At 38.1% G+C, this 14,870-nt stretch overlaps 1 protein-coding gene across 1 annotated transcript; it reads right to left on the reverse strand.

Annotated features, from left to right (window-relative positions):
- Positions 1-4,680: 4,680 nt before the first annotated feature.
- On the reverse strand, positions 4,681-14,519 carry LOC107044406. Its single transcript, XM_015266272.1, has 5 exons — positions 14,282-14,519; positions 13,155-13,753; positions 6,231-8,684; positions 5,073-5,216; positions 4,681-4,878 (listed from the first exon to the last, which is right to left on the reverse strand). The coding sequence occupies exons 1-5, from the start codon at positions 14,517-14,519 to the stop codon at positions 4,681-4,683; spliced, it is 3,633 nt and encodes a 1,210-aa protein (XP_015121758.1).
- Positions 14,520-14,870: the final 351 nt, after the last annotated feature.

Here is a 14,870-nt window from a genome sequence, read left to right on the forward strand (position 1 = left end):
AAATTTTACATGACAATTACTAATTTAAAAAAGTAATTATTATTAAAAGTAATTATTTTTAATTTTTTTTTTTGCATTTTTTTCGATTTCCAGTAGTTAATGAGATATTTACATTATTATTCTGGATGATGAGGTGTTCCAGTCATCATTCAATCGTAATTATCTCATTAACTAATACGAAAATAAGAAAATGTTTATAGACCTAATATATCCACTATTGAATGACAAACATTTTTTGTCAGAAAATTTTTGTCCTATCTCTATTCGTTCGAGAATTATCTTTCGAAGATGTCGGCGTTCGAGGCTTATTACTGGAAGATGTCGACGCGTGAGCCTGCGCACTGCAGCGATCATATAAACTTTCTATTTACCCAATAATTCAAGAGTGTAGACCACAAATGGAGTTCGTTGGGAGACGCCAAGCGGAGCGGTTCACTCGGTCGCTCCGTACTACAGGATATTCTAGCCCGAGTTGGGAACATATCCTGTTTCTTTAACATCTATTCCTTTTTTTCCATTTTCCTTTCTTCTTTTCCTTTCTGCTCCTTCTTTTCCTTCCTTCCTCTTCTTTTCCTTTCTTTTTGGCTCTCCGAGAATTAATAGTAGTCTTAAAGACTACCAACGAACTCCGCAGTATATAGAATCAGTGGAAATAAAATCGAAGATCAGATTTAAAGTGTGCTGAAAGTGGAAGTTCCGAATAAATTCTTTCAAGATTTCTATACTAGCCGTGGAATTATCTTTGAAGGAAATTTAATTTTGTAAATTCAGTTCGACTTTTTGCGGAATTGGAATTGGAGATTTGGTGAAAGAACAATATTTTGGATTTTAATTCTCGGGAAAGATCGATCGGAATTCATATAATGGACACAAAACATCGCGGATACCATTGAATAACATCTATTCTTACACTAAGGACACACGAATGTAAACATCAATCATCAAGGTTCTATCAAACCGAGTGAAAAATATTTGAAATGAAATATCCTGATTTCGGGATTTCCCGAAGCATTGGATAGATGGTGTTGTTTTGATCATGTTTCACCTGTGATGTTTTTTGAATTTGAAAGAGAAAAGATTTGAACGAGTATTGAGATTGCCCGAATAGTTATAGAGGCAGAAATTTATTGATTAATGAGTTACTACAATTGAATATTAATTCAGGAGACAATATGCAAGTTATATTTTTGAAAGATAATTTTAAGAAGTGAATCAAACAAGAAAAGAAAGAAGTTTTGAACTATTCGGTACTGCCCCCTGGGGGGTGTAACCATAACCATCAATTACTTGGAGGAGAAATGGTGCTTGCCTCTACTGCTGTTAGAGGATATAACCAATTACGAATAGAATAGAAGAAGAGTGTAGACCACGACGGAGGACGTACTCTGTTGGAAATCCTGTCAGCTGACAGGGCACTCACACATACACACGCGCGGCTCATCCATTCTCTCCCCACTCACGCACACCTGACGCGCTCACCTCAGATGACCGGGGGTTATTAATTCGGACACCTGAAGCGCCACGTCCTGGACAGCTCCTTATTACCATATGATCTATATTAAATTAGGTCATGTGACCATCGAATTAGGGCACGTGGCACCTGTAAGCCCGTGTCTCTCTCTCATTCGTTTCCGGGATCTAGTTAAAGACACTTCTTTTAGTATACTGCTCTTCTCTAGTGACTCGGGTTAACTCATTGTGTCAGCTCAATTAGTATTAATTCAAGCAATTAGTCGGCTCATTATTTTCGGTCCGCTCATTATTACGGTTTGCTCAGTGACTCAATATCTAGTGACTTATTTATTGTGAACATTTTTATTTTGACAAATACAGTGTTTTGTGGAACTCAAGTGCACGTGTCCGCTCATTTTTGAACCCGCTCATCGACTCCGGCAAATCCATCCTTTACTTGCCCATTCGCTCCTAATTACCACCGATCCAGGCATCTCATCAAACATACTCCATGCTGCCAAAAACAAACAACGATGCGACCGGTAGCCGCTGCGTGCCTGTGACGCGCGTATTCCTGCGACATTTCTGTCCAGGAGTCTTTCCATCGCAACTCAGTCACAAATCAAGCAATCGGGATGAATAAAAAACGATTTTGTTCATCATTCAATAATGGATATATTAGGTTTATAAACATTTTCTCATTGTCGTAAGAGTTAATGAGATAATTACGATTGAATGATGACTGGAACACTGATTTACCTCATCATCCAGAATAACAATGTAAATATCTCATTAACTACTGGAAATCGAAAAAAATGGCAAAAAAGTAATTCATGTAAAATTTAATGATAATTTTTTTTGGTTTGAAACATTTCTCCCTATCTTGCTCGAGTTCATCACTAAATGCTCTGGAGTGCGCAAAAGCGCAGCGTCACGGCTGCCACGGCGCCTGTTTCGTCCTCGCCCACGATATCTTCTTATCTATGATAGTTAGGAGAAAAATTTATATAACAAAAAATGTTCATTTCCATGAAAGAAATATTTTTTGTTTAAAACTTTGCGATAGCTCTCATAGATTGCGCTTTATGGCGATTTAAACAATCAAATTGTTAATAACAATGCCTAGGACCACCCAGATGGAAAAATAACCGACAGATTCGTATTCTACACCCTCGAATTAGTAAATACAAACCAAGTTTTTCCGGGGAACTCATTTTCGGGATAAAACCATAGCCACCGGATAGACTAACTAGTCCATACGCCCACCGTGATTTTATCCCGAAAATGAGGTCTACGGGAAAACTATGTTGATTTAGACTAATTCGGGGTCGTAGAACACGAATATCGCGGTTATTTTTCCGCGAGAGTTGCCTTTGCCATTGTTATAAACAATTTAATTGTTTAAGCGCTAATAGCTCTCAAGTTATGGGAGCAATGGAAAAAAAGTTCCTTCAAAATTTGTTTGTGTTCTCAAGACAAACAAAATTGTTTTATTTTTCTCGATAGCTTCATTTTTGGCAGAGATGATAAAAGACGTGCTCTTGGCTGGGAAAGTCATGCGAGCGGCTACGCTCGCGCTGCCCGGGCCGGCATTAGTGGTGTTATGTTGTTTGTTGTCGGCGACTGCACACACCTATTGCTGTTATGTTTTGATTCTATGAATCTATGTTGGAGCCCGAAAACTGACAGAACTTTATCCACCGATAAGTGATTTAGTCCCCAATTGCACTGATGCAAAATGTAAACGAGGAGTTTGCCATTGCGCAAGGGCAGAGAAACCTTGCATTGCATTTTGTAAATGTCAAATAAATGGAACATGTCAGTATCCTTTCAATGAATAAAAGGAAAATTGAAGAGGATCACTTCTTTGTATTCATTAAGGGTCCAACCATAAGACGTGTGCGCATTACACCTCGCGCGGCGCACGATTCCACGCGGCGCTCCTCAAACGTTTAATTAATCATAAATCCGCTAAAAATGAAGCTATTGAGAAAAATAAAAAAACATTTTATTCGTCTTGAGAAGACAAACAAATTTTGAAGGAACTTTTTTTCCGTAGCTCCCATAACTTGAGAGCTATTAGCGTTTAAACAATTAAATTGTTTATAACGATGGCAAAGGCAACTCGCACGGAAAAATAACCGAGATATTCGGATTCTACGACCCCGAATTAGTCTAAATCAACATAATTTTCCCGTAGACCTCATTTTCGTGATAAAACCACGGTGGGCGTATGCACTATACTGTAGCACGGTAAAATAGGTTCATTTCAACAGACCCGGAAAAAAATTTCTGCCGTGCGCTACAAAAATTTTTCTCGGATTTACCGTGAAAAATTCTTGTACTCCACAGCAAATTTTATGGCGCTGGCACGGTAATTTTTCCGGTCCGTCCAAACGAACCCATTTTATCGTGCTGGCACAGTAATTTTTCTAGAATTTTTTTCTCCATGTACTAATTAATTCAAAGAAAAAGAAAGAAATGACAAATTGTAGGTATAATTATCGAAAATTGGTGTCAATCAGTATTTTCACGTGATTTATGGAAAATTCCTCTTCATTCAGTCTTGTAACAGGTGAATTGAGCATATATAATAACAATAAGAATGAATAAATCGTATATTTCGTCATTGGGCCGAAAAAAACTTTTCTGCCGAATATGAGCCCTCACCTTCGGCTCGGGCTGCAATCATATGATCTAAAAAATATTTTTAGAGCGTATGACGAACAATATTTCTTCTCATAACGGCTGTAAGCAGCAATTCACGGAGGCTACGCTAACGCTGCCTTATGGCCAGAATGACAAAAATTAAATTAATGTATAATTGTGAAAACGGAAATGGAATGGAAATAAAATAAAACAGTATAAATTAATCTAGCGACGAGCGCGAAGTTCACACATAAAAAATGAACTTGTCACCTCCAAATTAATTAAATAACTTCATATTTATTTCTATCTTTCATTCACCACTAATCACAAATTTATGTTCAACACGATTTTGAAAATGTTCTCCATTCTCACAAAAACCTGAGATAAAATGAATCAAAATCACGATTTTCCTTCCTCATTAAACATTGAAGTATTTGCTGGAAGTCTTATCGCACCCAAAATGTGAAGATCTCAATTGTGGGTGGGAATATTAATCATTAATCATAAAAGAAGAATGAACAAGGCAGCAATATTATAAATAACGAGTAGATCGAGTCGCGTGAGTCTGTTGCGGATACGTCAAGTGCTGCGAGGGTTTCGCCGGGTGGAAGTTTCCCTTTCGTCAGGGTTTTTCGGACTACCAGTGGCAGTTGGAGGGGTTGAAGTAGTCTGGGACGAGGAAGGTTTTGGTTGGAGGTCATCGGAAAAATTTTGGTCCACCAGTTCCTCCAGTTTTTTGGATAACAGTTCAATCTTCTCAGTACAATCTTTATCATTCTGATGATAAAAGAAAAGTGCATCAACATTTATCATCTCTGAATTCCCTACCTTTTATTTAAAGATAAAATTATGGGGAATGAACAAAAGATATCTTAAAAGATTTTTTTCATTTTTTGTTCTGAAGACAAATTTGTAATCAACAAGAGTTCGAATTTTAGCATTCATATGCTCGATAAATGCATTACACAAACCTTGTGATAAGCTTTGGAATTATGCACAATCTTCCTGAAGTCTCGAATTACATGTTCCACTTTCCTGTAAACATGATTCTTCAATTTGTAACCAATTGTCTCCAGGAACATTGGACTCTTGATCACCTTTCGATAATCTTCAATCTGAAAAAATAAGAATAGTTTTATTTTTCTCAAAGCTGAATTACCTTCGCTTCTAATCTAATTACACGTATGAAAAATCTCATAGAAAAACTTGGCGATTATTGTTTTCGGTTAAATAGTCCCTATTGGGCCTTTTCTATTACGGGAAAAAAACAATAAGTTTTAAAAGTCGCAGGCGATTGGAGTGAGACTTCTCATACATTGAAGTTCGATTATATATGTCTAAAAATGAATAATTAGTGCAAAAAATGACTTCTTTACTGTTCATTTGCTCTGCACACGCTTAAAATGTTAAATGTTAAAAATAGTCTAGGGCCTCCAATTATTAAGCTAGAGAGGTTTCTTTTTTTCAAATTTTTTGAAAAAATGTGTGCCATAATAATTAAAAATTAGTTTTTTGAAATTCGACTGCTACACAACTAATTTCGTTTTGTTTAAAATAAAAATTTGAGCCAGTCATGTAATATACGCAAAAAAATTATCCTTAAAATATTTGAAATATATTCTCGATTCTTTCAAAAATATTTTTCGAGCTAGTTTACATGGATGGTGCAATTTTTTATTTTAAAAAATGAGGAAATTAGCTCTACAGCAGTTGAATTACAAAAAACTAATTCGTAATTGTTATTGTACACATTTTTTCAAAAATTTGGAAAGAAAGAAACCTTTGTAGCCCAAAAATTGGAGGCCCTGTACTATTTTAAACATTTTAAGCGTCTGCAGGGCAAGCGAACAATAAACAATCGATTTTTTTGCACTAATTATTCATTTTTAGACATATATAATTGATCTTCAAAGTATAAGAAGTCGCATGCCAATAGCCCGCGACTTTCAAAACTCATAGTCTCCCCTTAAAAAACGCGTAGTGAAGCTGCGGCATTCTTCAACAGTATTGACGAAAAGCTATTAGCTTTCCAATTAGAATTTTCAGTAAAAATTCAATAGCATTTTTGATTGAATTCGTTAAGTTTTTGTATTAAATTTTCTCGTGTGTGTAGTCACCTCAATCCTTACACTAAGATTGGAAGAGCCCTCAGCCTCCTTGGAGCTCCCCCCCGGGAACTTGAAGAGCCTGGTAGCATCCATTCTCCACAAGATCCTATAGATACCCAAAAGCTTCTCCAGGGCAGCTGCTCCCAACGAGTTACTCTGCTGTTTTTTCCTCGAGCTGTACCAAACAGACCAGCCCTTATCATTCGATTGTCCCTTACCCTTTCTCTGTTTCCCAGAAGCTACCTTGGACCCATTGTCTTCAGTTTCATCCTCAGCGACACTGCAAATAGGAGTTTCTTTAAGAGGCTGAACACTCCTGAGATACTTCTGTGACGACACCTTCGATGAAGTTGGCTTTGTCGTAGTTGAGAACCTCCTAACAGTCTCCGAGTAAGTAGCCTTCCCGACGGCATCGACAAGCGTCATTACAGCGATCGTATGACTCGTTTCGAGGGAGAAGGACCTCTCAGCGTCCCCTTGAGGCTTCCCCCAAGGAGTAACACTCTTGACGTCTCTCATCCGATTGACTCTCTGCTTATCATCCCTCGAGCAACTCGATGAACCGTCACTTTTAGCTGCATTATTCAACGTCTTGATCAACCAAGAGTCTGTCTTCACATTGGTTCTCTGTCCCTCCTTGCCAACTGCATTCGCATCCACGATCATCGGCTTGAAGGTGTCCCCCTCGTCCTCTTCAGAAGCTTCATAACTCGAGTCGAAATCCTCATGCTTCTTTTTATAGTCTCTGGATTTCTTCTTCACGTTCAGAGCATCTAGAAGGAGTTCAGCGGAGGCACAAGCAGCCTTCCAAGTCACGTCTCTCCGAACATCCTGAGAGCAGGTCGAAGATGACGATGAAGTACCATTGGAGAAGTTCCCTTTTTCGAAAGCGATCTCAGACTGTCCTTCGTCTGGTTTTCGATAGTCTTCGAAGAACGTTGCTGGTGGCTTGGGAACTTGTTCAGCCTGGGGACAACTCTTCTTGAATCCTATCGACTCGGTCTTACGGGAACGCCTGGACTGACCTTTTTTCTTGGGGACGTTGTAGCTCCCGGGCTTCATGTAGACTTTCGTGTCCTCAATGTTGTCATCTGGAGGTTTCTTCGTGGTGGTCTGGTCCTCCAGGATCTGGTTAGCAGTCCAGGGAGCACTCTGGATCGCTCTCATGTTCTTCAGTGTCCTCAGTTGACGATTGGCATCCATCTTCGATGTTCCCACGGCGTCGAAAGCACGTTTTAGGGGGTCGCGGAGGTTCAGAGACGTCTTGGTTCCCCAGAAGTTCTGAGATCCTGGTGACGGTGAGTCGTCCCTGCTTTTCATGCTTGCAAACCAAGCGGAGAGGTTGATCGTTTCACCATCGGAGGAGTTATCAACTTTCTTGGATTCTATTTGACTGACTAATGTCACGTTTGAAGGATTGGGATAGAGAAGGTTCGAGTAGGATGGGGCTGAGGAGATGCAGGGGCTCCAGATGCTCAACGTTGTCTCGATATTCGTAGTTTCAGGTTGAGGGATCATCAGGTTGGAGAGCTGTTGGGCTGGAAATGTCTGCAGGTCCTTTACGTTTCGAGAATTCTCGGTGATCGTCCATTTGGTTCTGACTTTGCTCTCTCTTGCGACTGACAACCATCTTGGCTTCTGGTCGCACGTTTGGATCGGGTAGGAGACGTTGCGGTTGGTCTTGAGAACTTGGGAGGCTGTGACAGGGCCTGGGGAGTTGCTGAAGAGATTGTAGTTAACATAGAGCGAGACGTCTCCCGGGAAAGATGACGTGTGAGAAGAATTCTCTTGGAGGGGCTCGTCGGAGCTACCGTCCAGCTTCTTGAAGTTCTTGGTTATATTGTCGAGGAGGGTCGAGGTCGCTGACTCCCAGGCTTTGAAGGACTTCTGGAGATCCTTGTCGAATTTCTGGGAGAGGGAGAGGTTGGGTTGTTTATTGAGATAGTTGTCCAGGGCCAGCCAACCGTTACTGATCCGCAGGAATGAGTTCATGAGGTCTTGACCGAACGCTTTGTCGTTGAGGTAAATCGGGAAACAGGTGGAGGACTTGGAGAGGGCGATTTTAGTCGCCGAGGAGAGACTCAAGAGCCAGTTCCTGCGGTAGGTAGTATTGGAGGTCGTGAGGAGGTTCTCCATCTCGGCGCAACCAGTGTAAATCGTTCTCCGGAGGACTTCGGGGGACTGCAGGTCTTCCGGGTGGGAGGTCTGGGTCTCCACGGTCTTTGAGTTCTTGGGGTAGTCGTCGATGTACCAGGACTTGTAGGCCTTGGAGATACCTTCTGGTTTCAAGGAGAGGGGGATTTTCTGGGGGTCGTCGTCTTTTTCTAGGTCGAGGGAGGTACTGCAGAGGGCTGAGACCATCTTCTCGGCTTCAATGGTGAAGTCGAAGGTTGATGAGTCGTCGAAGTACTTGTCGAGTTTGTTGGTCTTGGAAGGGGTGAAGGAAGGGGTCGAGGGCTTGGAGTCTTCGGGCATCTGAGGAAAGAGGTTCGATGTTTTTAAAGGATGGTCAAGGGTTCATGGGACCACACACGAACAAATTTCGTAGTAAAACCTAGCGAATTTACTATTCAGGGTGTCCACCTGGAAGTTTCAACAAAATTCCCTGACTTTTCCCAGGCAAATTGACGCAATTCCCTAACCATAGAAAATGATTTTTTTTTTTATGAAAGAATGTTAAATTTATAGACTCCCCTCGTGGAAATCCGTCGACAGATTCGGCAAAATAATGGCAAAAAATGTCAAAAAATGAGAAATATTCGGAATTTTAACGTAAAATGACAGAATTTGATTTAAAATGACAAATTTTGTCCGATTTTTTTCACATATTTTCCCAAAAAATGTCATATTATTTCAAGTCGATAAAATGTAATAAAACGTCAGAATATGACAACCAATGTAGTAATATGATAAAAAATGTTATGATATATGAAATTATGTCCGATTTTTAATGTCGCAATTTGTCATATAATGACATTATCTGATATGGACCTGTGCTCAAAATATCCTTGAAAAATGTCAAAATATGATATCTGTCAAATAATGACATTATGAAACATCTGATGTCATATTTTGTCAGATTCTGCACGGAGAGAAAAATACACCATAATTCCGTGAAAGTCCCTTCAAAAATTAGTGTGCTACTCACTAATGCTGGGACATAACAGGGGGTCATCAGAAAATTCGTATGTGGCACCCTAAGTTTTACGGGCATCGCGCGAAGTAGTGGCGCAAGTCCCTCTAAAAATTGGGGTGCCACATTCGAATTTTTCGATGACCCCCTGTTATGTCCCAGCATTGATGATGAGTAGCACACTAATTTTTGAAACATTTTTTTCTCAGTGTGTCAGATACAATATGTCAGATTTTGTCATATTATGACATTCTCTGACAAGCACCTGTGCTAAGAATAACCACTAAAAATGTAAAAATATGACAAAATATGATATTATAAAACATCTGATGACATATTTTGACAGATTCTGTCAAACTTAATATCTCATAATCTGTCATACAACGACATTTTCTGACAATTGTGTAGGCTAGGAGTATTCTCAGAAAATGGGAAAATATGTCTAATGATGACATAATAAAACATTTTATGCCATATTTTCACAGATTTTGTCAGGGATGTTTAAATGACATAAAATGGAGAATTCTGAAAATTGCGTTATTTAACAAATTCTGACATTATTTGACAAATAACAAGATATAACTTTAAAATTTGACATTTGCTGATTAAATATCGGAAAGGGTCATAAACTGGCAAATTATGACATATTCTGTAAAAAAATACAATTACGGACTTGAAGTTTTCAGGATTTTGAAATTACGATACTTTCTTTTGATTCAAAATGTTAATTAATTAATCAATGATTAAGTGGACGATGGAGCAATACAGAATATGGGAAAGGGAGAGGGGAGTTGTAGATCGGAGGGGGGGGGGTGGAAACTAGAATTTGGGGCAAAATGGCATGCCCATACATATCCATGTGCCTCCTTTTGAATAGAACTCGCTATCCCGTTTTACCCTACTGTGAAACAATGTATCTCGATATATCATTATACTCCACTGTCTGATTTACCCTACTATGCCATTTTGCCACACTGTTCAATTTACCGCGATATTTCGTTTTACCCCACTATCTAATCTACCTGTCTCGCGATTCGCCTCATTCTATTTTACCTCACTGTCCCTTCCACCATGTTTCCTCTTATCTTCCCCTCTCCCCCTTTGACCTCTACTATCCCGTACTACCCCTTGTTCTCCTCTTATCATTCCTATCCCATGAATTGCCTATATAAACCCCAAAAATATTAGTCTTATCAGCAGCAACCACACTGCCTACAGGACTTCCGGATATCCAGCGATCATCGAAGCTAATAAGTTGCGCTTGTTTTTTATACTATACACACACTTATTTTTTTCTTTTTTTTTCTCACACTTTTTCTTTTTTTTCAAGCACATAAAAACAAAAATAAAAAAGCTCTACAACAGAGCAAAGGTTTAAGACCTTATAATAATAATAAATCTATAAAAAAGCCCAATAAAAAATTGAACACGAGTGTCACAGAGTGACCAATGTTAGGGATAACGGCCACCCATCCAGTTACTGACCCGGCTCGATGATGCTTAGCTTCGATGATTTTTTTTAACTATGTTTTTTATTCATTTTCTACAGTAGGTATTTACAATATTTACAGCTATTTACATAAAAAAACAGGTACATAAAAAAAATTAAATTTAGTATCTGGTGTTCGATAAACATTGGTCACTCTGTGACACTCGTGTTCAATTTTTTATTGGGCTTTTTTATAGGTTTATTATTATTAGAAGGTTTTAAACCTTTGCTCTGTTGTAGAGCTTGTTTATTTTTGTTTTTATGCGCTTGAAAAAAAAAGAAAAAGTGTGAGAAAAAAAAGAAAAAAATAAGTGTGTATAGTATAAAAAACAAGCGCAACTTATTAGGTTCGGTGATCCGGAAGTCCTGTAGACAAAAAACAGGTTGCTGGTTGTGTCGGTGGGAACCCCGAAAGAACCGTTCAACCGAAGTTCTTTCTTTTTTTAATATATATTGATGGGTTGATGAATTCGAGACATTAATGTATTTAATTATACCCTACCGATAAAATTGGGGGAGTTATTAACGTAGGTTGTAACAATTCATCAAATTTTATTTAAAAAAACACTATTCTGACATTTTATGGCAATAAATGTCATTGAATGTCAAAAAAGGCGAGAAGGAACTCCCAGGGCAGTCGACATATTATGACAAATTCTGTGAAAATTCATCAAACTATGACAGATCTTTCTGAGAAATTATGACATTATATGATCTACCTGTTCCAAACCGCGGTCATTTATTGTCAATTTCTGACCAGAAATGTCGAATTCGGCATATTATGACAGATTCTGACACAGTATGACATTCTGACAAATTTTCTACGAAAAAATTTGTCAAAATTGACAGATTTTGATATTTTCTATCCAAATTTGTCAGAATCTGTAGACCCGATTTCCACGAGAGTCGAAGGTGAAAATCCTAGTAGGACGCTTTAGTGGGGACACCGGCATTCCGTTTTGAAGGCCATAGAGTGGGGATATTGAAATTCACCTTAGAGGGTTAAAACAGTTGATAAACGAGGATCACCTGATCATGTTGATAATCAATGAACAATAGATGGATCCATGCACATTAACTCCTTTACCGAACGAAATTGAAAGGCAGACGTCGGTAAAATAAAATTATCTTTGATTCGCGAAAAGACCCATCAAGTGAATTTTCGTCTTCATTTCCTATTTTCAACTTCAAAATTTTTCTTGGATCGTAATTTTCATCTAATTCAGATTTTTTTTTCAATGTTCGTCAGACTTCAAAGAATAAAATTGCGTATTTGTTTTCCATTGCGTGGAATAGATTGAGAAAAAATGAATCTTCTAGATTTAGTCTGTCTACTCCACTCGATTTTTTAGACATTATTATGCAAGAACAAAAAAAAAGGCATTGAAAGAAACATTTTTTTCATTAGATATTATCCATAATTTATGACGTAAAATAGGTACTGAATTTCATTTTCTAGAGTGTAACGAAAATTGCGGAATATAAAAATCTACATCAGATGGAAATTGCGCAATAAAGGAAGTATGGCTAAGGGAATTTTCAAAGACTTATCAATTTTAGCGAGGTCTCCCCTTAAGAGATTATCACTCTTTCAACTTTTCAACAAAAATACGTACAGCGAAAAATTTGTCTAGAAAATTAGGATGCTATCTCTCTAGCGGACCAGGTTGGAACTTTCAGTGTTTTTGGAGTATATTGCTGAAAATCTTTATTTTTCAAATATTTCCACCATCTTAATATGCAAGAATTCCTTTGAATAGTAGAATGCTGAATTTAGAATTTTCCATAGAAAAACCTCAAAAACAGTGCGTTCCCAATCTCATCCCACGGGAAGATGTTAACATCCCACTTTTCTAAGTAAATTTGAAATCAAATTCTAGGACAATGTTTTTTGTCAATAGAAGAATTTCCAGAAATTTAGGTAATTGGAGAAAACAAGCTTCAAATTTTAAAATTCCGGAAAGTTGTCGTAATTTCATGACATTTCCAGACCAATAAAATTCCCTGGCAATTCCCGGTTTTTCAGATTTCCCGGACGTCTGGACACCCTGCTATTGAACAATTCCGCAGTTTTATTCCGCATTTTTTAAATCGCAAATGTTCAATAGAAACTATTCTATAGAAAAAATCCGTAAAACTTCATCTTCCTATACCAATTTTTTTATTGATTTTTTCCATATAATATTTTCCTTTAAACATTTTTATTGGAAAAATAGCGAAATTCTTCAATAGTTTAATAGAAATCCAATGGAATTTTTGAGCGAATTAACTAGATTTCTCTATGAAATTTTTTTGTATGTGAATCAACGGAATGTTTAGTTACCTCAAAAATTGGTTCATTTAAGCTCAACCGATTTTCACATGTCAATGAACCTCTCTCAGGGTACAAAAGCTCGGAATGTTGGAATTTCGTTGTAGAGACTGGGCCCATTTTGTCGTTAGAATAATTAATAAAGTTGGGAGTCGATTGTGCATGAGTGGAAACACTTGCTATGCTACTGGAAAAACTGGTGGAAGTGTTTCCATAATTTCTGTTAGTGGTGTAAGTCGTCGGGACAGTATAATAGGGTGCCTGCTGGACTTGCTGAACACCTTGAAGAGACAATTGAGCCTGGGCTGGAGATCGATCGTGGATGAGACAGAATTGCTGCGACTCGGGGGGTTTGTAGTACGTCTGGGGTATCACAGTTGGATTGTAAGTGGAAAAGGTATCGGTGGGGCAAGGCTGACTGTAACAGGTGGGCGTTTGTAGGTAGACGGAGTTCAAGGATGGTAGTGGAGGAGTCAGGTGACTCTGGAGGGGATCGTAGAGGACCACTGGCGCAGGAAAGGGGATCGGTTGTTGGAGGGCCACTTGCGGGTATTCCTTATAACGGGGACGGGATTTCTGGTGCCATTTCGGGGATTTTATTCCTCTGAAGTCTAGAATAATTAAAGATTTTTTCCCATTTTAGTGATTTTTTCAAAGTTATTTGAAAAATATTTGGAACATAAGGGAAATCATAAATGCAGAAAATTTACGGCGAAAAAATTTTCTTCCGTTTGTTTAAATCTTTTTTGCTTGAAGATATTTGTAAAATAGCCTACAAAGAAATTAAATATCTTTGGTGATTTTGCACACATTATTTTGTAAATACTTCTTAAACTACGAAATTTAGCCGAGAATGTCAGCTATTTTCTATAATTCGTAAAATTCACCACAGAAAATCCTTTTTGCATTATTTTCAAATCTCTACCTTTCGAAAATATTTGTAGAATAATCTGCACAAAAAAAAGTTTCTAATGTTTTTGCCTCTTAGAATGTCCATAGACAACTTTTGTAGCCCATAAAATTCTTTACAAAAAGTTTTTCTGACCTTTAACTGTAATTTTTTTTTCAGTGAAATTGACAAAATAATTTGCACTTAAATAATTGATGATTGAGGGGTTAATGAATTAAAAAATTCAAACCTTGGGATCTTAAACTGTAGTGTGAATTATTAGTGACTGGATGTCTTCGCACATCAGGAAATGTCGATTGAACTTGGGGAACTCCACAGTATGCATTGTATGAGGTGTACACCAGCGGTTGCTGGGGCAAAATCACTGATGGAGTTGATGACGGGGTCTGGTAAATTGCTGGCGTTATTCCTGGGGGTTCTAGGGGGGATCGACACGTCGATTCCACTGGAATCCCAGGGTAAACCATCACTGAATTCATTCACAAAAAATGGAGATTTTTGTTGGCGTTATTTTATTGACAGATTGAGTTAACCTGAAATCAGTGGACTTTCTACTTTTACCTGGATTTTGGGGCTCAATTTCTCGGGAGAAATTTCTGCTGATTCTCCAAATAAATTCATGATTTTATTTTATCGGCGATCAGGGGATCAATTGGAAAATTGAATCGAATGGTGGACGGACGTGAGAAATGTTGGGTTAGATGGGATGAAATTCCTCTCTTTTGGATTTTTTTCGGGGGTCTTTCACGATTTGTAAGTACTCTTCGGTAATGTCAGAAAGTGGTGAGGACCCAGAGAGTTATAAGACTGGGGTAGCT

The sequence above is a fragment of the Diachasma alloeum genome, unplaced genomic scaffold, assembly GCF_001412515.2.
Source record: "Diachasma alloeum isolate Michigan unplaced genomic scaffold, Dall2.0 Dall_scaffold_00728, whole genome shotgun sequence".
Taxonomy (NCBI): Eukaryota; Metazoa; Arthropoda; class Insecta; order Hymenoptera; family Braconidae; genus Diachasma; species Diachasma alloeum.

What these genes read in the sequence shown, in the direction of transcription:
- LOC107044406 (XM_015266272.1), bottom strand. Translation starts at nt 14,519, where the DNA reads ATGGTTTACCCTGGGATTCCAGTGGAATCGACGTGTCGATCCCCCCTA. An exon ending in CTACAGTTTAAGATCCCAAG is followed by an intron (nt 13,754 to 14,281) that starts GTTTGAATTTTT and finishes TAATTATTCTAG; the next exon opens with ACTTCAGAGGAATAAAATCC. An exon ending in AGGGCTCTTCCAATCTTAGT is followed by an intron (nt 5,217 to 6,230) that starts GTAAGGATTGAG and finishes TTATTTTTTCAG; the next exon opens with ATTGAAGATTATCGAAAGGT.